The 27,961-nt window shown below is 39.5% G+C and overlaps 1 protein-coding gene across 1 annotated transcript in view; it reads right to left on the bottom strand.

The window, feature by feature from the left end:
* Positions 1-27,961, bottom strand: part of RAPGEF4 (Rap guanine nucleotide exchange factor 4) — a 209,532-nt gene that overhangs the window by 35,308 nt on the left and 146,263 nt on the right. Inside the window, exons 10-17 of the mRNA XM_081935427.1 lie at positions 26,007-26,091; positions 24,916-24,976; positions 22,656-22,732; positions 20,591-20,737; positions 18,680-18,798; positions 11,063-11,151; positions 5,361-5,439; positions 327-477 (exon numbers count right to left, since the gene is read on the bottom strand). Coding sequence (XP_081791553.1) covers positions 327-477; positions 5,361-5,439; positions 11,063-11,151; positions 18,680-18,798; positions 20,591-20,737; positions 22,656-22,732; positions 24,916-24,976; positions 26,007-26,091 — 808 coding nt within the window. The remainder of the gene's footprint in view (positions 1-326; positions 478-5,360; positions 5,440-11,062; positions 11,152-18,679; positions 18,799-20,590; positions 20,738-22,655; positions 22,733-24,915; positions 24,977-26,006; positions 26,092-27,961) is intronic.

Raw genomic sequence — 27,961 nt, 5'->3', positions numbered from 1 at the left:
TTTGGTTTTTAATGACTGCACATGCGCAGTTCACTGTAAATTGTTTTGCGCATGCGCGAAGAACAATTTACATTGCACAGCGCACGTGTGTGTTGCGAACCGTTAGTAAAACCGGCAGCAACCCACCCCTGGTGTAAATCACCCCTGGACCATCCCTAAAATTATGTGGAGGAGACACCCATAGAAGACATTTTTTCATGAAAGCCTGAAATATCACCATGGGTCTTTTTGTAACATCCTTGGAGGACTGAAAACAGGCTTTGCCCATGTTACAATGAATACTCTCACTGCGAAGAGACAACAGTTGTTGTAATAATGGGCCTTACCTCCAGAAACGCCACTGCTGCTTCCTCTTCGGGCAAAACATCACCATAAAAAGCAGCCCACAGCAGAACTAAACGGACAACTCGCCTTTTATTATTCAGTGCATAATCCAGTTTTTCTTGCTCTGTGCCTTGAGAAGGCTGGGCATGGTAAGTGCCAGGATGTCAAGGTAAACAGTCCTTTTTGCCATTTCCCCATCACTATCACTCCTCTGAATTCCCTATCACTTCCTCAGAACTGTGGACTTTCTGGAAATTGACTTTCTTGGCCACAAGGCCAGCCCAGCAGGGCTTTCAAGTTCAAGTTCAGAATTGTATTTCGTGTTTAAAAGATTATCATGACACTTGATCCCTTGACATGAGTAGCAGGAAAGGAAAGCACAAGTGAACCCAAAGGATTTCTCAATAAAATAGTTTGTGTTACATGTGAGCATAGTGGAATTTTCTTTGCACTGTAAAAGAAATGGAGCATGCAGTTTTCCCATACACGAAGTTTGGATTTCAAGGTCTTGGTCAAATCCTCAGAAAGTGAAACACCAGGGCATGGGGATAATAGCTGTGCTTTTATCTCAAGGCAAAGGCAGACATAGACGTAACAAGAAAAACATGCTAAAATCCGACGATTCTACTCCAGATTTACAGGACACGGGAGGGGCCGGAGCCCTGCTGCCGGGGGGAGAAGGGGCAATACCAAGAAAACTCAGATCACAAAAATGAGTAAGAAAATCTGCTTGATATAAATTGATTGAAATTATTATTTGAATTTACATGCTGACAAAATATTGTTACTTAGTTTTAAACTAATTTATGTATAAATGAACATTATGAGTACGGGGGGGTGGGGGTGGGGACACCTTCTACATATTGTAACTGCCAAAATTTGTAACTTATTCCACCACCCCTTTCCTTTTTATTTTTTAAAAAACCAATAAAACTTTGTTTTTTTTAAAAAAAAACAGGCTAAGGTACACTATTTCTTTTGCTCCTTATAATTGCACCATACATTTCTAAAATCCCATTCTAACAGTAGTAGTGCTTATGATTTGCACTACTTGAACCGAACATAAAGGTTTCTGAATCAGCAAAGAAAACAGCTAGCCTCTGTTTTTTCCAGCAGATCAATCCCATGGAAGATTCTTTTTTTTTTCCTATCACCAATGTCACCGTAATGGACCAGGGTGCCCTCTTAGATCCATTAGCCAGTTTAGCGAAGGAAGTACCGCACTGCTAAGATTAAGCTCATCGATTCATTTCCAATCCATCCACTCAATTCCATATGCTTTTACCACAACAAATCACTCCAATCCCACTCCTTTTAAGAGCTATTCTGTTTGTTTTAGCATGTTTCTCTTCCCCCCCCTCTCTTTTCCTAAGTTGAACCAATGCTTTCTTTAAATTGTGCTTACTTTTTTTCTTTTGCATCTCACAATTTCAATTTATCTATTTTTTAAAATATATTACAGAATAATGTATTGCTGGCAGAGTTTAATTGGTGTTTCACTCTGTATTTCCACTCTGCATTTTCACAATAAAGGGATTTTGTTTGTGAAGGATGTAGTTTGTCTCAACGTACCACACTTTTGGGATTTGCCTCCTGCCATCGCGTGAAAGATGACAGCATGTGAAGGCGCGTATGTTTTTGTGGGTAAGGCAAACCAGAACTGTTCTTAGATATTATGTAGAGCAGGGGTGTCCAAACTTGGGAACTTTAAGACTTGTGGACTTCAACTCCCAGAATTCCCCAGCCAGCCATGCTGGCTGGGGAATTCTGGGAGTTGAAGTCCACAAGTCTTAAAGTTCCCAAGTTTGGACACCCCTGATGTAGAGTGAAGCAGCGAAAGACCTAATCTGGTGGTAGTAGAGTGGGACTTTAAATACTGCTGGATTTTGTGCTGCTTTCTCTCAGGGAAGTAAATCCCCCTAAGGCAGGAAAGCAGCATTCTTTTCAGCTAACAGAATATAAACCATTTTGTATTGTTTGGCTCTCTTCCTTGCAGAAAACCAGCAAGTGCATCTCTACACAATAGCTATGGCACTTAGACTTATATACCGCTTCGTAGTGCTTTCACAGCCCTCTCTAAGCGGTTTACAGAGTCAGCCTGTTGCCCCCAACAATCCGGGTGCTCATTTTACCCACCTCGGAAGGATGGAAGGCTGAGTCAACCTTGAGCCGGAGAGATGTGAACTGCCGAACTGCAGCTAGCAGTCAGCTGAAGTAGCATACAGTGCTGCAATCTAACCACTGCGCCACTCGGCTGTACTCTTAACCACTGTGCCACCAAATACTCATGCCTGCCTTGACCCCCTCTTCATGAAACCTTTACTTCTATTTCATTAGTAACCATCAACCAAGCACCAGGCATAATCAAACGGAACACTAAGTAATAAGCCAGGATTCAATTGGCTTGAATTCTAAAATTCTGCTTAGTCCTGCCTTGTCAGGATACATAGGGATAGTTAGATTTGACAGTCAGACAGCTAGACAGCAACAGATGTTCACAGAAGAAGGCTACAAGGTGAAACTAATAGCCTAGATTATCCTCTGCAAACGACAGTTCTGTCAAGCAAGAAGACGTGGTGAAGGAAATTCTTAAAATAAATTGTTTTCTTTAAATCAAAACCTTTATAGTGCAGTCTCCAATATAAGTCAAAAACTTTTAAGTTCCTCACCAGGAAATATTCTATTTTTTTCTCCTCAAGATACAGCCATGTGTACATGAAATAATTAAGGGGTGATTTATGGGGTGATGAATTCCTCATACAGCCACCATTTCCTTGCAGCTTAAATGAAACTTTGGAAATGGCTACTGAAGTTTGACAGCTGGCATTTGGATCAGTGGTGGGATTCAATTTTTTTTACTAGTGGTTCTGTGGGTGTGGCTTGGTGGGCGTGGTGTGGCGGCTTGGTGGGCATGGCAGGGGAAGGATACTGTAAAATCTCCGTTCCCTCCCCACTCCAGGGGAAGGTTACTGCAAAATCTCCATTTCCTCCCAATCAGCTGGGACTCAGGAGGCAGAGAATAGATGGGGGTAGGGCCAGTCAGAGGGGGTATTTACGGGTTCTCCAAACTACTCAAAATTTCTACGGTTCTCCAGAACTGGTCAGAATCTGCTGAATACCACCTCTGATTTGGAGCACTTAATGTACTGAATCAAGACCAGAAGTTAACAAGTTGTTTCTTAGTAAGAGAACCAGGGGAAGAAATTTGACAGTGCAGGCATTGGTCCCTATAGCTTTCAAAATCAAACAACATTTTACTGAGTTTCTTCTGCCTTCCCATGCCGCTTCTTCTGTGCAAGCCCTGTAATTATTCAATATTCTTTTACCTGCTGATTAAGTGACTCACCACAGGCACTAGCAATTTCTTTTCCATTTTTCCATTGCTCATCTCCTTATTTTTAATTCTGCTAATAATTCCTCCCATGCAAATTCTATCGTAGGCAAAGGTGGAGCCCTCCCTTCCTAAATTCCATGCTGCATATCTATCAGAATAATAGTGTTATGTATAAATAATATTCTAGAGAGGCTATAATTTCTAAGGTATTAATCAACAATGATGTGACTGAATACTGATTTCATATTTTGAGCTTTAAGAAATGTTACTAACTATGCCGTCTGTTCTGCCCTCTATATAATCACTGATTTATTTCCTTTCAGATGCTTAAATCCAACCTCAGTGTTCATTTTGGGAGAAGGAAAATACAGAGATTCATGTAAAATGTTAATAATACAGCAGTGATAATAATACTCAGCACTTACGTGCAAGCATGCAAAGCTTCACAGCTAACTGAATGTTCTGGTCCTTTTTAATGACTCTGTAAAAAGTGTCAAGGGATGCAGTGGCTCAGTGGCTAAGATGCTGAGCTTGTCAATCAGAAAGGGCAGCAGTTCAGCAGTTTGAATCCCTAGTGCTGTGTAACGGAGTGAGCTCCCATTACTTGTCCCAGCTTCTGTCAACCTAACAGTTCGAAAGCACATACAAAATGGAAATAGAAAAATAGGAACCACCTTTGGTGGGAAGGTAACAGCGTTCCGTGCGCCTTTGACGTTGAGTCATGCTGGCCACATGACCACAGAGACGTCTTTGGACAGTGCTGGCTCTTTGGCTTAGAAACAGAGATGAGCATCACCCCTAAACAACTAGCAAGCATGTCTGGATAACCTTTACCTTTACCTAAAAAGGGTGAATATTACTTGTCATTTTAATTGCAAACTCAAATTGGGGAGAACTAATAAAAATGAAGTTAAAATAGCAGATCTTTATTTTTTGACAGAAAAAAAGGATTTTATCCCATTTTATATTGGAATACACTTTACTGTATAAAGTGAGTTGGAATGCACTTAAATAGGATCCCTCATTTTGCTTATTAACATTTATCAATCTTTAAAAATAGTATTTGCTTATTATAATAGCAGAACAGTACCCAGTCCAAGCTCACTTTTTATATATGCTGAAATAAAAATTTGATAATAGGTGGGAAAACAATATATCTGTATTATTTTAAATGATAAAAATTTGACTTTACAGTTTAAAAAAATGGATACACTGGAGTAAGAGTTAGAATTGGAGGAGAAGCAAAGAATAACAGTTTGAAATAGTTGCGAAATAGTTCGAAGAATCCTTGGGTTTACAAGCTACAGATAGTCCTCAATTATGACTATTTGTTTAACAACCATTCAAAATTACAAATGAAGGCAAATAAAGGTGTCCCAGGGTAATGTTGCGGGATCCAATCTGAGTCAGTCACCAGGACCAGAGGTTTAGTCTTTCGAGCTTTCGGACTCTTCCTGGAGCCCATCTACTTCTCTCTCATCAGAATGTGTGTCCTGATGAGAGGACACATTCCACTATCTCACACATTCTGGTGACAGAGAAGTTCCCCTGAGGATGGGCTTCAGCAAGAGTCCGAAAGCTCAGAAGACTCCACCTCTGGTCCCAGTGACCGATCCAGATTGGATCCCACATTCAAAGGTAGGATGGTGCTGAAAAAAATGACAGTGTGTCTGTGGTGTGTATGACTTTAAAAAAAGGATATTGAGCCATCAGAGCTGGACAAAGTTGATTATTTGGCATGAATACACAATGCATTGTAACGAAATCATTCACACCCGCATCTATGAAAATAAAATCAAGAATAGAAGCAAGATAAATTAAAACAGCACAAAACAAGACATTTTTCAGTAATTGGATGTTACCATATAACATCAAAATTTGACACTATAAAGATAGGACCTTGGGGGCTTTCACTTTTTGCTGGACATCTTACTGTCCCTGTGTCAGAATGCCTCTGCTGCAGTGGTGGGTTCCTACCGGTTTGGTTGAACTGGTAGTGGTTTGGCAGCCTGGGTTGCTGGAACCGGCAGCGACCCAGGCCTGCCACACCCCCGAACCAGTTCTTCTACAGTGGCGCCATCTTGATTTTTGGTTCTGCGCATGCGCAAAATGATTTTCATTGCAAAAAAAATGTTTTCCTCCATTTTTTAATATTTTGCGCATGCGCAGACCTATTTATGTGCAAATGTGCATGGGCACAGAGCAAAATATTTGCATGCACTGAACGGGCAGTAATGCCAGCTATAACCCACCCCTGCTCTGCTGGTAATCAAGCCAGCACAGGAACAGTATAATCAAAGCTTCAAAGATGAAAGGAAACCCAGATCTTCTATTCCATAGGCAGAAGAGCTTTAATTGCACTTTATAAAGTTTTATCATGCCAATTGTACATGCAAGGTCTGACTAGCCAGAGTAGCAGATTTTAATTATCAATTTCTATTGACGTTATATGAAAGCATCGGGATTGCATGACCTTCAGTACCCATCCATTAAAAGTTGTAAAAGCATGTTGCTTTAAACAATTTTTAAAAAGAACTCTTGAAACCTTGTTTTCCATGATCAAGAAATATGCCACTCCGGACACAATGAGGCTTCATTCCATGCAGTAGATTTTGCTGTAAATAAATTAATTTCCATAGCAAGACAAAAATGTGAAGTGTGCCGTTGCTCACAGTATCACTTCCTTGGGGATCTTAGACTTCTTTTTACGTTTTCAGAACAATTTTCTAATCCTTTGGATGGTTCAGAATTTGCCAATGTGATAGGTTTGCAAATGTGTGGGCGGTGCCAGAATAACAAGTCTGATTATCACAGGTTGGAACCCAACGTCCTGCAAAAATTTTATCTACTGACATGAGAAAGCAGTAAAGGAACAAATTATGAAAAAGTAAGCCATGAAAAGGCTTAATTTATACAGATCACATATAACACGTAAAGTAGAAATCAGTAACTGTGTGTATTCTCACTTTCCTCAATGTAGAAGCTATTTCCTATTTAATAGGGGATTAAAATGCTTTCTAGAGAAAACTAGAGCCTTGGTTTTTGAATAATTAATGTTAAGAAATTCCATAGAAATGCATGGTTCTAAGACAGCTAGGCAACGGCAAAGGTCCCCTTGATTACAGATAAAGTGGCTGCGTATGTGAAAATCTGCATACAACAGAATCAAAATCAGAGAAAGGACAAAAGTTGGTGGGAGCAATTTGTGGTCTGAAAGGGCCACAATCATTGAATATTTAAAGAGCAAGAATGCAGCCCTGTTTGACTCCTTTGAGGAGAGGGATGGGAGTAGTTAGATCCCTAGTAAAATTGCCTTTAACCAGCATTGTAGTATTCTGATGCCACAACATTATCATCTTGAGAAGACAACAGTGAATGGACGTTGCAGCTAATTTCCTCCATAGTCTGTCACAGATAACGGAGCTGAAAGCTCCTTTTAAATCAATAAAGGTAACATAATGGACATCTTTGGTAAGGCTAGAATATTGTTCAGTTAAATGGAATAAAATTGCACATCGATCCAAGGTGGAACATCCTGATCTAACACCTGCTTATTCGGAAGCCAGAATATTCTCTAAATACTTCTAATCTAAAAGTTTAAGGTACAAAAATTGGACATAAGTTTGCAGGATTTTACTTACTGTCTTCCTTTTATACTGAGAAAGTGATAGAAGTAAACCACACTTTGTAGGGCAATGAAGGGCAATGAAGTTATTAATGACAGTGTCCCATCAGCCATGATGCATTTTTAATAATTTGGGCAAAATTGTATCTTTATCTCGGGCTTTAAGAAACTAATTTGAGATCCTATACCAGACTCACAGGACACGGGAGGGGCCGGAGCTCTGCTGGCGGGGGGAGAAGGGGCAATACCAAGAAAACTCAGATCACAAAAATGAGCAAGAAAATCTGCTTGATATAAATTGATTGAAATTATTTGAAGATAAAAGTTTATATGCTGACAAAATATTACTATATAGTATTAAATTAATCTATGTATAAATGAAAATTATGAGCACGGGGGGAGGGAACACCTCCTACATATTGTAACTGCCAAAATTTGTAACCTATTCCACCACCCCTTTTCCTTGTTATTTCTTTAAAAACCAATAAAACTTTGTTTTAAAAAAAAAGAAACTAATTTGAGGATTTATGGTTTTAAAACTGGAAGGCCAGTTGGGGCCAGATAAAGAGGGACCTAACAAAATCACCACCAAAAGAAACATTGAATAAATGGCCAAAATATCAGGGTCAGGACTCTAAAGAGATTAAATCATGCAAATGCAAGTAGATTAATAGGTACCACTTCAGTGGGAAGGTAACAGTGTTCCGTGCTCCTTTGGCATATAGCCATGCTGGCCATATGACCACGGGAAATGTCATTGGACAATGCTAGCTCTCTTGGCCAAGTAACAAGATGAGTACTGTGCCCTAGAGTCAGACTCGATTGGACAGGGAAACCTTTTACCTCACTGCTTCTTAGAGCTTTGCCAATTCACTAGTGAATAGCTTTGCCTTTTCTCCCTCAAAAGCTTTTTTGTACTCCTTTCTTAAATAAGTGAAAGGGGGAATCGTTGTAAAACTGGGTACTTCTTTTGCCTTTAAAGACCATTGCTAACTTTGGAGACTGCGTCAGTAGATTGAAAAGTTAGCACATGTTTAAAGAAAAGAGAAGAATTTCAAATAAATGTAAATGCAGAATTTTCCATTTAGAGCCTTATCCTGTGATATTCCAGGACAGCAAACATATATCAGGAGATACTAACCCTCCTCCTACTAGAATAACTGAGTGAGATTTCTCAGAGGCCTCGGGTGAAATTTTTCCACCTCACATTTTGGTCGTAACGAATCTAGTGGGGGGTGGGGGGAGCCTCTAATTAGCTTCATCATACTGGACAGATTTTCCTCATCCCTAAGAATTGATGTGGCACGTTTGCACTCTTGGTAAAATTGCCATCTGGTCCAGATAAAATCTCAATGAAACTTAAAACAAAAGATTTGGAATTTGGACCTACCAAAACACACAGATGAGAAATCCTAACTCTAGAAATTACAATTTTTCTTTGGCAAGACCTAATTAAGATAACCACCATAAAAGTTGCAAAGTTTCTAGCAATAGCTATGGTTTGCAGAAGCCAGCAGATACTCTTTTCTCACCATTAATTGCTTGAGAAATGATTTTTCTGTATTTTAAATTTTGTACTCATGTTTGATTGGTCTGGGACTGTAAATAAGAAATGATAAATCAGAGCATTTTCACTGGGTGTGTCTTGCAGCAAATAAATGGCAGTGACATTTGCAGTTTTTATTCTGATTTACTAACTTGGATGAAATCCCATAGAAGTGATATTCTGACATCCCAAGCAATTTACAAGGCAGAAGATATCTTAATTAATGCTAAAGATATAGGGTATATACATCTATAATTATGAATAGAAAGGCTCTTAGATTAAGTTCAAATATTTTAACTTAAACTATTAAAATTATGTCAGATGACCCAGTTAAACTTTCGAAATGTATTTAATAATCTATTAGTCAGGATCGTTAAACAAATGGGCAGGAAGGCTATATACCCGTATTTTTCGCAGCATAAGACGCACCAGAGTATAAGACACATCAAGATTTTGAAGAGGCAAATTTTTTAAAAAAAAAATTGCATTCTGCAGACCTCGCAAAAACGGGCTCATTTTTTGTCAAAAAAGGGCATGCGTTGCCTTTAGGAGACTTATAGAATGCTCCTGGGAGGGGGGCAGAAACAAGCAAAAAACGGCCCATTTTCCGCTCATTTTTGCCCTCCTCATCCCCCAGGAGCACTCTGGAAGCCTCCTAAAGGCTATGCACAGCCATTTTTGCAAAGGGGGCAGGGTTTCGGGAGGCCAAAAATACTGCATTCAGTGTATAAGACACACCCAGATTTTCACCCTCTTTTTTGAGGGAAAAAGGTGTGTCTTATACTCCGAAAAATATGGTTCGTTACTGGTTAGATTACTAAGAAGCCAGAGAATATCAACAAATATTTTAGAACCAATATCAAGGTCATTTGCTATTTTTCTTTTGCTTTGTCATATTTTTTTAATCCTGCCCTGATTTTTACCATAGACAATAAATAACATAGTTATATATTGTATCTTATGAATTTGAATAATTGCTAAGGGTCAAACTGATTGTGGCAGGCACAAGTTGTATACAGTACATAGTGGCAGGAGGATGTGGGATAATTGAATATATAGGCTAACTACAGGAAGTGGTAATACAGTCCAATGCTGAGACTGAATTGTTACATATTTCAACCTAAAAATTAAACCTTGAGTTTTAGATACTGATTTTATTTAAACATAATTATTGTACAATTAAAATATTATCTTTGAATACAATTGACTCAAATAAAAAGACTACAAGATCTTATGCCTTCTCATAAATAACAATATACAGGTCGTCCTCAACTTACAACAGTTTGTTTAGTGACAGTTCCAAGTTAAACAGCACTCTAAAAAGTGTCTTGAAATCGTTTTTCACAGTTATGATCTTTATAGCAACCCCATGATCATCTGATCAAAATTCAGGGGCTTGGCAACAGGTTCATATTTATGACCGTTGCTGTGTCCCAGGGTCATATGACCATCTTTTGTGACCTTCTGAAAAGCAAAGTCAATGGGGAGGACTCACTTAATGATCAAGTTACTAACTTATCAATTACAGTGATTCACTTAACAACTGAGGCAAGAAAAAGCATAAAACTTACTTAACAAATGTCTCACTTAACAACAGAAATGTTGGGCTCAGTTGTGGTCGTAAATCAAGAACTACCTGTATTTTATAGAATGTATACTAAATTCATTGACTCAGACAAAGCACTTTTCCCTTTATTGTAATGTACTCTTTTCGATTGCTTTCCTTTCTTTTTTTAAAGTTACATTATTACAAAAGGAGGAATTGTTTTAACTTACTGGACGTTGGTGTCCTTACATAAGAAAGAAACCTTATGATTGAAATTTCAAATAATGTTCTCATATTACGAAATATCACTCTGACTTGGGCAGGGGGGAGGGAGGAGGGACTATTACAAATAATTCCAAAAATAGTCCTTTGGAAAGTTCTTAAAAATGTAAAATAAAGTCCAAGCATATCAAAAAGGCATTTGAGACTTTCTATCAAATAGTTCCAAGCAATCCCATTGCCCAGCTTTTATAGCACAAGTATAAATAAAACAACTACATATAGTATGGATATCAACTTTAATCAAAGGTCTATCCAGAACTTGAATAAAGTGAATTCCACTTGAATAAAGTGGAATTTAAGAAATAAATGTAAGAACTTCCTTTAAGAACTTAGGACTGCAGGACTGCAGATTTTATTTCTTAGATAAATTGAAGTTACAAATAGAGTTTGATTAAACTGGCTTACCCATTCCTTCGTTTAGCGTTGATTCTAGTCGCATCGTTTCCAGAAAGTGTTCTAAAATTTTTTCTGGAGTTCCTGACATTACAATATATCTGAGGAAGAAAAAGAAAGAAAGAAAGAAATTTGTGTCCGCACCACCCAAAGGGATAATGTCCTTGGAACTCAACGTAGTAATTGACACGATCACTGCAATACAATAATGTTAAAAAGCCAGAACTAAAGCAATTTAAATTCACATGCTGGAAAAGGATTTAGCCTGAGGTTTTCATATATAGAGCGAAATCACTAGATAGGTGATGTCAAGTGCTGGGGAAATTGGGAGATTCAGGCCGTTCAAATGAGTATAAAAATATTTTGCAAGCTTACACTCTCTACAAGAATCAGACCAACTAGCAGTCAAGGGAAATGAGTGGGAGATAAGAAAGGCAATCAAGGTGGGCTGGACTTAGATCTCTTGTGGGCATGCAGGGACTTGTGACTTATGACATGTTTGACCCTTCCCTCAGGCTCAGCTTGGTGATCTCCTACAGGTGATATTCCATAGGTGAAGAAGGGGGACCAGCTCTACCAAGAACACATTCCCCCCAGGAGCCACTTCTTGCATTACTGCATTGCTTAATTTTATTAGCTCTTTTTCAGATTCAGCACAAATATATTCAGAGATTAAAAGGCAATGAATCCAGATTGTTACAAAAGAGGCAAAGTGAAAGGGAGGAAAAGAACTGAGCAGTCACAATTTCAACGTGGTAGTGAGGAAAGTAAGATTGATGAGATACAACAAATAAGCATCTGTCATCAGAAATATCTAAAAATAATTATTATATTAACAACACTTCACTTGGCAATATAACTCATGGGTCAATTGGGATGTGAAACACTTATTCTTCTAAGCATATTAAACTCAGCACTCTTTTATTCAAGCTTCAGAATGCTCAAGGGCAGCTACATACAGAGTAGGGTGCCGTGGGTTCAAAAGAGAACTGGCTAAGGTGTGAGTGACTATAATGTAAAGATTAAATTCAAGTGTTAGTAGAATAAGAAGAAAAGGGCTCAGAGACTAAGACACTGAGCTTGTCAATCAGAAGGTCGGCAGTTCAGCGGTTCGAATCCCTAGCGCTGCGTAACAGAGTGAGTTCCCGTTACTTGTCCCAGCTTCTGCCAACCTAGCAGTTCGAAAGCATGTAAAAATGCAAGTAGAAAAGTAAGGACCACCTTTGGTGGGAAGGTAACAATGTTTTGTGCGCCTTCAGCTTTTAGTCATGCCGGTCATATGAGACATCTTCGGATTTCACTGGCTCTTTGGCTTTGAAACGGAGATGAGCAGCGCCCCCTAGAGTCAGGAATGATTAGCATGTATGTGCGAGGGGAACCTTTACCTTTATCTTTAAGCTAAGAAGGAATACAACATCCATTTTCTGTGAACATAACATATTCTTATTTCTATTGTATGACAAATTGATTCCAATCTGAAGACCTATGTACAATACATTACACATGTGCACATAGTCCAACTCTCATGAGACTGGAATCAATGCCATTAAGGTTTTATCAAAATATGAGTATCAGGAACCATGGACAACACATCATAAATCACTAAATGTGAGTGTGAAATTATACATTCAATCCCTATCAGTAAATCTGTCCTAATTTTAAAATCATGTGCATGAGAAGATTGAACAACTTTTCTAGTAATATCCTTGCAGTAGTTGGCATGCAGAAAGCTCATGTAACATATTTTGAAGGAATATATGTTTTTGCGTATATTGCTAATTGAAAAGAAAACCCAACTTTTCAGATGGCATCATTGTAGAATTATTTTCCAGAATTGTTGAGATTTATATATATTCCTCGAACTCAAATATCTTTTGTCTGATTTCTGTCTCATTTGCAATTCTTCCTCCTGTTCCTTGTTCTTACAATCAATTTTAGCTTTATTCAGTTTCAGGTTTTTTTAAAAAAAAATTACCACTTAAATGTCATCATCCGTTATGGTTAAGGACTTCTTTTTGTTGATCAGTAAATTTTATAAGGAATGCTTTATTCTGATATTCTCCCATTTCTTGCAGATGAAATTCTGTTAGACACATAATCTGGAACAGAGGTGGGTTCCTACCAGTTCAGACCAGTTCGGCCGAATAGGTAGTAACATGGTGCTCTGGGTCACTGGAACCAGTAGTGACCCAGGCCTGCCACACCCCTGAACTGGTTCTCCTACAGTGGTATCTTGATTTTTGGTTCTGTGCATGGACAAAAAATTCTGCGCGCTGAACTGGCAGTAATGCTAGCAGCAACCCATCCCTGATCTGGAATAATATTTAAGAAATTGCTCCATCATCTGTTTCCTTGTAGAAGTATGTTTATTTCCACCCCAGTCCTGTTCCTTTCACAACTGTTAAACCAGCAATTTACCTGATTTACTGCCTTTTTAATACTTTTTCTGTTTAAGAAAATTCAACTTATTGTAAGTCTTGCTTATTTCAATTAAATCTAGTCATTTTCATATTGCTTTTATCTTTTTTCCAAATCCAAAACTGTTTATGCCTTGATTCTAGTTGTTTCAGATCCCTAAACCATATACCCTTCTGATTTTGCAACGTTTTCTTTCTGTTTAATGCCAGAGAGATAAAACAAACCTTTCAGAAATCTTGCAGACAAAGAGATAAAGGCTACATTGATTTGGCAAAAGCGTTCCTGATAATACAGCAGTTTAATATCCTCTTGTAATAATAAAAGTTCATTGAATCGCTGCCTTTTTGATCAATAACTTCCTCTATTTAGTTTTACAATGATTGGATTATGAGCTGTATAACTAGAAGCTGTGGCTTCCATGTCTATAAGCTTGGATAACAATGAGTCAGAAAACCAGCACAAGTCTATGACTTTTATGAACTGAAGAGTACTAAGTTTTCACTCTGTGTAGGATGCTTGTATCTCCATGCATCCAAGAGGGAAAAAAAGTAATATAATAGACTGAGATTTGTGGGGAGAGTTCATGATATTTCTTTTGGTTAAGCAGTTTTATTGATATGTGGGGGAAACCTCGTTTATTTCACCAAGGATTAAGATATGTCCTTTTATGATTTCAAGAGGTAATTGAAAAAAAAAATTACACAGTTTTATTTTATCGTTCAGAGCTTAAATAGGGCGGGTGTTATTTTTCCAGATTCAGTGTAAAAATGTAATATTATTTTCTATATATTCATTCAATGTTAATATTAACTTTAATTAATATTAAAATGTAATATTAAAACTGTAAAATGAAGTGTTCCTGTAGGACAGGGGTGTCCAAACTTGGGAACTTTAAGACTTGTGGACTTCAACTCCCAGAATTCCCCAGCCAGCCATGCTGGCTAGGGAATTCTGGGAGTTGAAGTCCACAAGTCTTAAAGTTCTCAAGTTTGGACACCCCTGCTGTAGGAGATGACCAGGGTAAGCCTGATGGAGGGGTCAAACACACCATCAGTTTGGTGTAGCTATGCTGCCTTAAGAGATCTAAATTCAGCCTCCCTCCAGCCTCTTGACTCTTATCTAGTGCCAATTTCCCTGGATCATCAGTAGATCAGATTCCCCCACACCAGTTTTAGAGTACTTTCGTTTCATTTTGCTTCAGTATTGTGTCTTTAATTGTTATGCAAATTTGCTAGTATATCCCATTGTAATTTCCCCTCTCATGTTTCTCAAGATTTTATTTTGAAGATTTCCTGAATTTCATCCAGATGCAGATGTCTTTAAGTCTTAAGTGCGTTTTCTATTTCTCTTCTCTGCTCAAGTATACCTCAGAACTTTGTTATTTTAATGCCGTTCTGTTTCTGCTAGTTCTAATTTAAGTTCATTCTTGTTCAGTTCTGTGTGATGAAACTTCTGAAAACAGTTCCAGATGTCATATTTGCCATTCTTTTGTCATTATGTCTATGGAGATTCTCAGTCATCCAGGTAATGATTGTCTCAAAGGTGTTTGTCCAATCGTCTTTTAAAAAAGCACCTTTGAGACGATTCTTCTATTTCCTTATTCTGATGCTGTACTTGTTCATTTGTTAAATCCGTCATTAATGTCAACCTTCATGCTCAATACGTCTCTTGAGTTCAATTTTGCTTCCATAACTTCTTGTCTTTTCTGAATAATTTAGAATGAAGATATTCCATTGTAAACAACTCACCTATTAGAAATCATTTAAACCAGGGGTGTCCAAACTTGGGAACTTTAAGACTTGTGGACTTCAACTCCCAGAATTCCCCAGCCAGCATGGCTGGCTGGGGAATTCTGGGAGTTGAAGTCCATAAGTCTTAAAGTTCCCAAGTTTGGACACCCCTGGTTTAAACTGAGGGAAACAAACAGAAGAATCGGCTGGGCTACTTCCCGTTTGGTTTCTTGTCTATTCTTGCTAAATTTTGCTTATTTTGTTTTCAGAATTTCTATTCATTAAACTTATCCATGGCAAATTATAACAGTAAGACTAAAATATCAAATAAAAGAAAATTCAGTCATCATTAATAACAAGAGATATAAATGACCATTAAGAGAGGGAATTACATAAGTGAATAATGTATGGATGTAAAGCTGTAACTCATATTAAACACTGACGTCATATATTAGAAATTCGTTTTCCTGGTTCTATAGAGAAATGGCACAGGAGCTAATGGGGAGATATTCACATTTTCTCCCAAGATCTACTCTAGAGGAGAGTTTTAAGTAAGTGTGAAATCCCAATCAAAAAGGCCAGAAAGGGAAAAAAAGAGCATATTGAAAGATATCCTATCTACAGGTGATGAGCAGGATGAGCCTAAGGGAGGGGACAAATGCATCATTAGCCTCGAGTCGCTTCATGCCCACAAGAGATCTGAGTCCAGCCCACCTTCAGTTCCACTGACACTTATCTACCACCAATCTGCTTTGACCATTAGTAGTTAAGATGGTTGTAAAGAGCATGAGCTTGCAATAAACCTTTATGTTTATTTTAAACTACTTGGACTTCCTGCATTTGACAGGAAACTGGACAGGAGAAAAGCTGAACTACAGGGAAAATAAAGCAGCAGCTGAATGGTGTCACACCCTTATCACCTAAGTCACAATTAAAAGAATGTAGTACAGCGATGGCGAACCTTTTTTGGCTGGCGTGCCACAAGTGGGGGGAGCGCAGGGAGGTCGTGTGCGGGCGTGTCGCACCCATAATGCAATGTGCGACCCCCCAGTGCGCATATGCGCACAACAGGCGTGACCCCCCATTTTTAAATTTTTTCGCCCTCCCCAGGCTCCAGAGACTTTATAGGAGCCTGGGGAGGGCAAAAACAGCCTCCCCCACCCCCCCGGAAGCCCTCCGGAGGCTTCAGGGATCGTCCGGAAGCTTCCCTGAAGCCTTTGGAACGCTTAAAACGACCCTCCAAGCAACCGGAAGTGACTTCCAGTTTGCTCAGAGGGTCGTTTTAAGCGCTCCGAAGGCATCAGGGAAGCCTCCAGACGATCCCTGAAGCCTTCGGAACGCTTAAAACGACCCTCCGAGCAGGGACGTGCGGTCAGGAGAGGCAGGGGAGGCAGAGCCTCACCTCTCATCATGAAATAATATATAATATATAATAATAATATATATTTCCTCCCATCCCTTTTACACGGCTCCCGCTAAGCTCCGGTAAGGAGAAGAGCCTTTGGGGAGTGAAGAGGAAGAGGAGGGAGGAGGAGGAGCGCGCGCGGGGTGGTGCCAGCTGGGCAGGAGGGTTCTCGGAAGCGCCAATAACTTCCTGCCTCCGCTGTACTTTGCACGCTCCTCGCGACTGCAATAGACGTCCAGAAGTGGCAGGGGCTGTTGGGCTGGAAGCCCAAACCCCATTAGCCACAAAAGCCACTTCTGGATGTATATTGCAGTCGTGAGGAGTGCACGAAGTCCAGCAGAGGCAGGAAGGTTCTTGTCATTCCCCAGTCTCTTTCGTGGCTTCATCATCAAGTCCGGGAGCGCCGACAACATTTCTGCTGCCTCCACTGGACTTCGTCTTGATGATGTCGCCGAAGCTCCCGGGGGCGGACGGACGGAGGTAGCCAGAGTGGCACCAAGGCAGTCCGGTGGGCGAGCGACTGAGGATCAGGCTGCCTGATCCTCCATTGCTCGCTTGCTCGCTCACTCTTTCGTCCGCCCGGACCGCCTCGGCGTCGCTCTGGCTACCTCCGTCCGGCCATGCCCAGCAGCTGCGGCGACGTCATCGACGAAGTGGCTTGGAGGCGAAGTGCTTTTCAGTGCTTTTCTGTACGTCTGGCGTTTAGGTAGATAGCCGGATGTCCTAAATGCCAGATGCACAGAAAAGCACTGAAAAGCAGTTGCTGTTGGGGACCGCGGAGCGCGAGCCGGCGGAGCACGCTCAGGAAGGCAGGGAATGGGATCACGTGTGCTGGAGGCTGAGGCAGCCTCAGCCTCCAGCACACGTGGTCCCATTCCCCGCCTTCCTGATGACGTCACCAGCCTCACCAGCCATAAACCTCACCGCATGTCACTGCCTCCGAGCAAACCAGAAGTCACTTCCGGTTTGCTTGGCGGGTCGTTTTAAGCGTTCTGAAGGCTTCTGGGACACCTCCGGACGGTCCCTGAAGCCTCCGGAGGGCCTCCGGGGGGGGGGGGGCTCTTTTCACTCTCCCCAGGCTCCTATAAAGCCTCTGGAGCCTGGGGAGGGTGAAAAATGGGTTTTAAAAACGGTGAACTCAGCTGGCCAGCGCGCGCATGTGCGCTGGCCAGCTGACAGGGTAGCGCCTCGCGTGCCCTGACAAATGGCTCCATGTGCCACCTGTGGCACGCGTGCCATAGATTCGCCATCACTGATGTAGGGCATAGAACAAGGGAGAGGATCAATGCAAGTTTGTGGCCCAAGCAGAAGTAGCAATATTGTCAGGCCTGTAGTTATGTTCTTTTTAGGATCTTTGGCCTGCCACACTTTTTATTAATTTCCTATGCTGTTCATTAGTGTAGTAGTTGGGAGGGGGGAATAGAAAGGAGTAGGATTGTGGAATGTATTGTTGACATTCTTTTATAGAAGCCAAGGTCATCTTTTGTCTCCGCACCTTGACACCTGACCAGAAGCAGAGGGGTGTAGATGCCAGCGTGGAAGATGATGATTGGAACATGTGATGGATTATGGGGTGTGGGGATAGATCATGAACTTTCAACTGGGTGGAATTCCAAGAAGAAAATCAGAATTCCATAGACGTGCTAACTTGCCTGTACGAATAAATTGGACCTTTAAGGATAACTTTGCCTTGGACAATGATTTATTTCATACATGGTATTTAGAACGCTAACAAATATAAGCACAAACAAGAAGAATAATGGCCTAACAATTTGAAAAGAGATAAGGACATATAAAATAAGATTAGAAATAAAAATCCAGTAACTACAATCTTTGCAATAACTTTCCTTATGGTTTGTGATTATTTATTTTTTTAAAAAAAGAATATTCACACCAAGAACTGCATAGAATGGTTTTGGAAAATTAAGGGTCTCAACTAGCATGCTTGGGCAATGATAAATCATGATTAAGGGAACAGCTGATTATTTCTTTTGAAATGTGGCACAACTCATTCCTTCATAAGAGTTGGAATTATTAAACATAACGTGATGTTGACAATCACGAATGAAAACATACTTGTGCTGAAGAGGCTGTGGGTTTCCTTGATTAAAAGGCCTGTTTCCCGCTGGGACCTTCTCTAACACCAGGACATCTTGGCCATGTTCCTTCAGTCTTACTGTGTTTGCTTCAACATCCTGAAAAAGTATTCGAACTGTCAACATGGTAAGTGCTAAATGTCAAAAGAGTCACTTGGATCCTAATACCAATTCTCTATATAGACAGATCCAGCAGAGGTTTTATAGGAAGAAGAGAAAGAAAAAGCAACATTCACCCATTCCCCTTCAGCTCTCTCCACCATTCTATTATGAGCTGTCAGTTTGGAGTTGGTCGGTCCTTAAATTAAACTAAATAAAATAAAAGAATCTCTCTCTATATATATAAATGTGTGTGTGTGTGTTCCATCATAACTCTGGAACGCCTCGAGCAACTTCAACCAAACTTGGTACACAGATGACTTACCCTCTGGAGAAAAATACTGTGGGGGTAAGACACCCCTAAAACCTCTTGGGGGATGTGTTCTGTTAAGATACAGCCTGTTATGCCTTAAAATGGCTTCTACTGTACAGCACAGTGGAGTTGCCATGGTAATGGCTTCACAATACTCCACAAGGGGCCTCCCTCTGGTAAGGGGGAAAATCCAACATTAGAAATTACATTTGGTCTGGACATTTCCCCCCTATAAATAAATATCCAGGCAATACCGAGGTATCAGCTAGTGAATACATAAATAAGTAAATAGCCTCCATTTTCCACAGTAGAAAACCCAAATTTTGATACCGGAATAGAACTGGAAAGGGAAAAATGGACTGACTGAAGCGTTCCTGATAACTATTTTAAAGTTCAGTTTCTCTTGCCTTGTAAGAAGTAACACCTCAGAAGCCTCTAGCTCACCTGGCTGATTTCTGAAGCTAACCAGGAGTAAGTAGTTCCCCAGGGATTCACCTGGGGATTCCAGGACTGTTAGTTAAACTGGGAAATTGAAAAATCATACTGGGGGAAGAAAATAGAAATCTATTGCCAAAAGAAACTGTGTGGCTGAAGCTCGCAAAAACCTAAGAGTGAGTTTATGTTTTATGCTAGTTGTAATACAGGTAGTCCTCAATTGAGCCCAAAGTTTCTGTTGCTAAGTGAAACAGCTGTTAAGTAATTTTTTCTCCTTTTCAGGACTTTCCTACTGCAGTACTTAAGTGAAGCATTGCAATTGTTAAGTTAGTAAAACGGTTGTTCAATGAATCTAGATTCCCCATTGACTTTGCTTGTCAGAAGGTCGCAAAAGGTAACCGCATGACCTTGGGACATGACAACTGTCATAAATATGAGTCAGTTGTCAACCGTCTAAATTTTGATCATGTGACCATGGGGATGTGGCTATGGTCATGTGTGAAAAACTATCGCAAGTCACTTTTTTCAATGCTGTTGTTAAATTTGAACGGTCCCTAAACAACCTGTTGTATGTCGAGGACTACCTGAAGTAGTTTGCTCTCATGATCAATTCACTCATGATAAAACATAAACATGATGTCATTGCAACATTCAGTACAGCTACTCACTCAGAGAGATGACACTAAAAAACGGATAGGATAGGGTAGGGTAGGATAGAATAGAATAGAATTCCTTATTGGCCAAGTGTGGTTGGACACACAAGGAATTTGCCTTTGGTGCAAATGCTCTCAGTGTACATAAAGAAAAACAAAATACATTCATCAAGAATCATAAGATACAACACTTAGTGATAGTCATAAGTTACTAATAAGCAATCAAAAACTTCTAAAAACCTCTAGACCACACAGTTTCTGCCATGCATAAATAAATGCAAGAAACCTCAACATGCAAAGGCTTGGGAGAAATGATATTTAATATTTTTAGCATTCAAAAGCAACCGCTTATTCAGGATAAATGAATCAAAGTTATTTTCTGCACACTCACCCGGAGTATCCTATTAAAGTCTTCTTTATCTACTCTCAAGAAGTGGCAGTTCTCTTCCCGTAAAACGATGGAAGCTGCTCTGGGAGCATCATTCACTAATGCTAACTTGCCAAAATCATCACCTTCATGTAGAGTACACACCACACCCTAAAGAAGACAACAGAAATAGCAACAAAAATACATTCACAAGGAAAAATACCATAATTTTCATCTTACTCTATTGACACTTCATATACACACAATGGATTTCTACCCCAAATACTATAGCAAATGCATCTGGCATAAAACCAACAGCCAATATACTGGCAGGGAACAAAGCATGGCAGCTGGTCATTATGAATACTGGAAAGAAAAGGACAAAATAATAATAATATGGAGTTTATCCTCTGAAACTGGGTTCAGAAATAAACAGACCTCTAGCTCTATAAACTGAAGCCAAGTTTACATTTTGTCTTTCTTTGTAAAGTTTGCCTCTCTGTCCTTATAGAATAGAATAACAGAGTTGGAAGGGACCTTGGAGGTCTTCTAGTTATCCTCAAGCTTGAGTAGAAACTCAAAAGCCCAATTGATAAATCACATCTTTCAGAAAATATATTTTACTTTCAGTTCCTCTGGCCCATTAAAAAAGACGTGCAATCAGAATAGTTTATAATCAACAAGTAATAGCGTACAATTGTATGATGTGATTAAAAATATTTATTTTTCTAAATGGAAATGGAATATTATCTCCATTGAACATATGAAATAATAGGCCATATAGATGGGATTTGAAACCCGACACATCTAAAATACGCCTGTTTGCCCTTCTCTGACCCAAATCAGTGCTCTTTCTTCTGGCTAGCATGGACTCCCAAGGGGTCATTTACATAATCTGATGCTTATTATTTTAGCTGGGGATGCCAGACGGTGATTCAAATATGTGCATGTGCTCCACCAATTCAAGTAAAGTTTCTCATGTCTATATCCAGGGGCCATTTATGGGACAGGTTATGGGAGACGAGGTGAGCAGGGTCTACTTGTGCAAAAACAAAAGAATCACAGGTATTGGGGAAGAGATAGCAACTGCAAACCCAGGCTTTGCTTTCATACCACATTAGTTATTGGTTAATCTATTTCTAGTCATATATAGTTTAAAAGGCAATTTTCAGTAAAATTTAGAAACTCCCTTTTTCTTTTCCTGGAATCAGGATCTATAAAGACACCATAGGTTGCACCCAATGGTAATGAAGCCACGTGACACTAGAAGTTCATTTTAGAACGCAATTTTCACTGGCTTCCTCATATCCACTGTGGCCTTGCAGGATTCACAAGAACAGTATAGGACCATGATGGTGAACCTATGGCATGCGTGCCAGAGGTGGCACGCAGTGCCCTCTCTGACAGCATGCGAGCCATCACCCCAGTTCAGCTCTGCTCCGCTGCGCATGTGTGTGTGCCTCCCACCAGCCAGCTGTTGTTCAGGTCTCTGCTGCACAGAGGGAGACCCGGGCGGCATGCGCAAAGGACAGGGTGAGCAGGGGGAAGTCATATGTGCATGTGCAGGGCACATGTGTGAGGGGGTTACACATGCATGTGGGTGAGGTGGGGTGCTGGGAGGATCGCACACACATGCACTGGAGGAACATGCACTGGGGACATGTTGCATTTTGGGGATTTGTGGACTTTGGGCACTTGGTCCAGAAAAGGTTAGCCATCATTGATATTGGACATTGGGGGAGGAATTGGTGAAAACCCTGTGACTTGTTTAGTACAAACCAAATCGATTTTTCCATCAGTGACCCCAATGGATTTAGCCCAGCAATGGCGAACCTTTTTTGGCTCACGTGCCACAAGTGGGGGGGAGCGTAGGGGGGTCATTTGCAGGCGTGCCGCACCCATAATGCAATGCGCAACCCCCCCAAGTGCACATGCGCGCACAACGCTTGTGGCACGCGTGCCATAGGTTCGCCATCACTGATTTAGCCTATTGCTTCCACAACAGAAAAGAGACAGCTCCTATGGAAAAGACATGGATACACACATGTAGGAAACTAAAATAAGATTAAGAAATTGTACAGGACAATACCTTTCCATAAATTACTACGTTGACTGAACCCTTCAGAATAATATACCAAGATGTCCCTTCTTCTCCCTGATTAAATACTGCAAAAAGAAAGAAAAAGTCGTTAGAGCAAAGCAACTTTTAATTGTCCAAGTTCTTGCAAATGCTACATTAAAAACTATTGGATTAGTGACATTACTGTGACTAGATGCACCTGAAGCAAAAGTGCCCAACTGCATCTCATTGTTCCTGCAGAAGAGATGTAGCGTGCTTAAGACCAGTCATGCTATTTTGCTATTGCTAGCAAATCTACAGCTACCTTTTTTCACTCATTAGCAAAAATGCAATGAGAGTAAATCAAATAACTGACAACCTCCTGCCTCTTCATGACATCCAGAATCAGCTGGCTTGAAGCAACGCTTTCTTTCTGCACTGGCCTGGTTTTGGCCTTTTTAATGCAACTATCTTGCAAAAGGCAACCATTTCATTTACAATTTTAGAATCAAAAGTCCAGTGTATACTTGTATGTGAAGTATATGAAAGGAAACTTCTGTTGTTGCTTTTAACAATTACAGTAGGACTAAAATCCCACCTAAAGCTCAACTGAATAAGTTGCAAAATGAGACTGCAGAGTTCTGAGACTGAAAGCAAACAAAATCTATCTGACTAGGACTAAAATCACATTTTAATGTTTTTACACATGATAAAATTTATTGCAAGAAAACCAGCCGAGATTATTTAGCAACATTAGAATTGTAGCATTATAGCAATTATCTTTTTTAAAAAAAAATAAGAATTATTATTCTTATCCATGAAGAGTTGTCAGAACTAATTTTGGCTGCTTTTCTTCTTCATGATTCAAGCCCTACCCAAGGGCTCGGAAATCTGATGATCTAATTATTCATGATGTGCCCAGCAGTGGTATTTTTGAAGCTGAACCGATGTGTTCCAAATTTAGGCAATCTGAATTCTAAATCCTCCTGCAATGGCACTTAAGGCTCAAATGAACAATTGGTACCCCTTCGACAACTTCTTCCATGTTTTTGCAATCTCTATTTGTAAATCACAATATTTTGCAATCTTTTGTAATTCCTCATCTTCTATGTTACTATCTCTTGGAATGGCAACGTAAGTGCATAAACTACAAACTACAACATGCATAAGCGCATCGGTGTGCCTACCGTTCCTGTCCTACTGTCCCCATTTATTTGTATTCATTTCTTTCATTCATGTCCATGTTTATATTTATACCTGCTATCCTGTACATGTTTGACAAACTAATAAAGACGAATAAAAATACAAATAACCCAAACAAGGTTCTTTGCAATGGTGTCTGGTGGTCATTGAGTAGTCAGAATTTCAGATCCCATTAAACTTTTGCTTTGTCATTTTCAATAATTCTACCTGCGATTTTATGTTTCTACTAATGGTTGTTGGTTTTTTTTTACAATAAACCAGTACTTTTTCATCCCTCCCAATGCAATATGGGATGAAGATGGGAGGTTCTTAAATATGACAAAATAAATAAAAAAATTGTATTTGATTATGCCTTTCTATGGTAATCCGTCTATGGGATTTTTTTTTTACATGGTCACCAGTCTCATTTTCATTTCAGGATAACTGACATTCTCTAGGCAAAATGGGGTTGTGTTGTATTGTTGTTGTTGTTGTTTTGTTTGTTATTTTGCCTAACTGACATTCTCTAGCCAAAATGGGGTTGGGTGTTTTTTTGTTGTTGTTATTTTGCCTAACTGACATTCTCTAGCCAAAATGGGTTTGGGTGTTGTTGTTTTTTTCTTATTTTGCCTTGATGGCTTTGTATGTAGCACATGTTCTACGAGGCAGCACAAAGAATTCCTTCTGTATATTCCTTTTGCCATATTCTGACAACATTGTCATTGTCATTAACACTAATCGAGTTTGGCTTCACATGATAATCAGTTCAACTGACTCCAGATTCCACAACTATATTCTGCTATAACAAATGTGTTTAGCTCAATTATCTGTCAAATTTATTTTAAGAGATCATTGGAGCTTACGGCCAAATAAGTAGAATTACGAAATGTAAAAAGTTATGAAAATTAGATATTACACTCCAATCCTCTTAGGGCTAATCATTGCCCAGATTAAAATCCAAGTTTCAGTTTCTCCAATTTCCTCCTAATAAAAATAGTCCAGTACATTTTGTGCATTTACATTCTGGGGCTTTTCAAAATGCACAGAAAATACAATTTGTTTAACTGCAGGTAAGCCCAAAACTATCATTTTAAAAAGCTTTACTTACAAACTGTCCCTGCTTTGGGATGTGATTCAAACACCAGAACGCCTGCTAGTTCTCGTTTTACCTTGAAGAAATATACATAAGTATTACATATAAATTGTTGATATCCTTGAACTCCATGGCTATCTGTAACTCAAATGGGGAAGGGAGTGGGAAGAGAGGAAAGGAAGGAAGGAAGGAAGGAAGGAAGGAAGGAAGGAAGGAAGGAAGGAAGGAAGGGGAAGGGAAGAAGCACCAAAATATTTCAAAAGATGTTAGGCAAAACTCTCATGTCTCCTGAAATTGGCAAAAGAGAGTCCTAAATTCATGATGTAAAGCTCTTCTCACAGACAAGGCTACCAACAGGACTCTGACACTTCACTATATTTATTGTGGACTGAAAGAGAAAAATTATACAGAATGCACAAGGGTCTGAAAAAAATCCCAGATTGACTTTTTGATGGTAGTAATCTATGGCAATTCATTGGTACCATCATATATTAGAACAGCAGACATAATCACTTATACTGATGAAAAATACAAGGGCACAAAATATATTCACATTCAATGAGTATTATGAACGCCTGTGTTCTCAGTCTTTTCTCCCAAGTGAGAAAGAGCAGTGGAATGATTGAGCCTATTACTTCTTTCTTCCCTGTCCAAAAGAGCCATGGAATATATGTATCTATTGGCCAACAATATTGGGCAGAACAAGATGAACATGTATGTATCTTGCTTTAGGGAGGGAAGTTCCCTCCTGAAAGGTATTTTCTATAAGTGGAACTGCTGAGTCTAAGTAGAAGTCTTAACAATTAAATCCATCTGAAAGAAGAGCCTTCAACAGCCTGGAACTGGACCAGAGAATGTAGCTCTAATGCTTATCATTTTCCCCCAGAGATTTCGATATAATAAACAATAACCCTTTCCAAATCTTCATTTCTATTCATCTATATGGAGTTTACACTTTTACGGCCATCTTAAAGAAGTAGAAGGCAGAGGAAAGATTGGGATATTACTATACGCAGCCCATACTTATAAATAGCTAGTCACTAATCAGACTTAGGCTGCCTGCCTACCTGTCTACCTTAAGTTAATGAAATATTTTTAAAACTCACTGTTGTTGAAAGATGAGATAAAGCTTTAATGTGCAAAAGTTCTTCGTAAATAATTTCAAGATCATCCACAGTTCTCTGGCCAGGTCTATTGTAAAAGATAAATACACGCCCATTACGTTATATTATAAAAGGTTTGATTTTCAGTCACATAGTTGGTTCAAGAAATTATATAAATGATCTCAACTCAATGTGCTACCATAGACAATATTCTGCAATCTACCGTAGTACTAACAGGGGGGCTTGCTTTGGGCCTTGTCAATTAACAGAGACCCAGGAGGTCTCTGTCGCTGTCCCAATCCCTTTGGAACAGCCTCCCCCCCCACCGAGTGCTGTAGGACCCCCACATGCCCAGCTTCAAACAATTTCAAAAAACCCTTGTTTTTCCCTAAGCCTTGGGATAGGATGGTTCTGATTAACCTCTTTTAATTGGGCCCAAGTATGTTGAATGTTGTTCCCTAAGACGACTGTTCCTTTTAACTTTGGGAAGCTGCACAGGGTCCTTTTGGAGCTGGGCTGCCTAGGAATTTCATACATAAATACATAAAGTCTGCAAGTGTGATTATTCAGGGTTTCACAGCACACCTGATTTCTATACTTGCCTCATGCAGCATATATATGCTTCATTTACTATTAGAACTGATGCAGTCATATGGTAAACAGTAGAAACAGGCACAATGTAGATAGAACATATGGCTTCCTTCCTTTGATCTTCCCTGACGTTTCCTATCCTTCTAACTGGATCTGAGAGTCCCCTAACTTTTCAAAGTGAATTCCAGGAGTTCATGGAAGCAATTCCAGCTGCAGAAAAACTAAATGGATTCCGCTTACCCTGTTTCCCTGAAAATAAGACCTCCCTGGATAATAAGCCCAATCAGGCTTTTGAGCACATGCACTAAAATAAGCCCTCCTCCGAATGTAAGCCCTCCCCGAAAATATTGCAACACAGCAGCAGCCATGAGGTGACAACGCTCGCCGCCTCCTGCACGTCAAAAATAATAAGACCTCCCCAAAAATAAGGCCAAGTGATTATTTCGAGGATAAAAAGAAAATAAGACTCTGTCTTATTTTCGGGAAAACACGGTAGTATTTATCTATTTGTACTTTTTATCTATTTGTACCTCCAGAATATAGTATTTATCTATTTGTACCTCCAGAATACAGTAAAATAACAAGTTAATGTGTTTTACTGCCATTCCCCCCCTTTTTTTTTGACATCTATCGTGAATAATTGTTTTTAATTAAATTGAATTTATTTGAAATCCATTCATTTATTTCAGTGTACGGAACTGATCAATAATACTTCATCTGACTGGGTAGGAACCCTAACAATAAGTAAAGCATTATTTTTGTGAGCCAATAGGAGCAGACTGAGCATTTATCAGATTTGAGTTAGCCAAGAAAAAATACTTCCCACTATCGCTATAGTTCTCAAAGCTACTCTGACAGTCTTTGCTCATAAAATAGTCTTACATCTTCCAATTTTGAAAGAGATGAAGGAATGGCGGAGGTGGGGAAAAAGGCAGCAACGTACAAGACATGGAGAAGGGTGGGGCATGGCTCCACCTGGGGGCAGGGAGGAGGGAGCAATATCGAAAAGGCTCAGGTCACAAAAATAAATATATCTGAAATATTATTGTAATTGTTGATATACTAGAAAGTGACAAAGAAAGAGATGATTGAACACATGGCTGATATAAAGTAAGAATTCTGTTTATGCTTATCCTTTACATGTTATTTTTAAAATTGTAGAAGGGTGAGATTTGGGGGGATTTCTACTGCTAACATGGGAGCTACTAAAATTTTCTATGTACCCTATTACCTTTTCCCCATAAATGTTTTAAAACCAATAAAAAAATTTTACAAAAAAAAAAGAAAGAAAGAGATGCAGGAATGTATTCGTCCTATGGACGTAGGAAAAGAATGTCTTTTCTTGAGAAAAAAAAAATCTAGAAAAA

This window comes from Natrix helvetica (genome assembly GCF_964273705.1).
Source record: "Natrix helvetica genome assembly, chromosome: 1".
Classification (NCBI taxonomy): Eukaryota; Metazoa; Chordata; class Lepidosauria; order Squamata; family Natricidae; genus Natrix; species Natrix helvetica.
The sequence above is the reverse complement of the archived record's forward strand: the minus strand, read 5'-3'. Positions and strand labels throughout refer to the sequence as shown.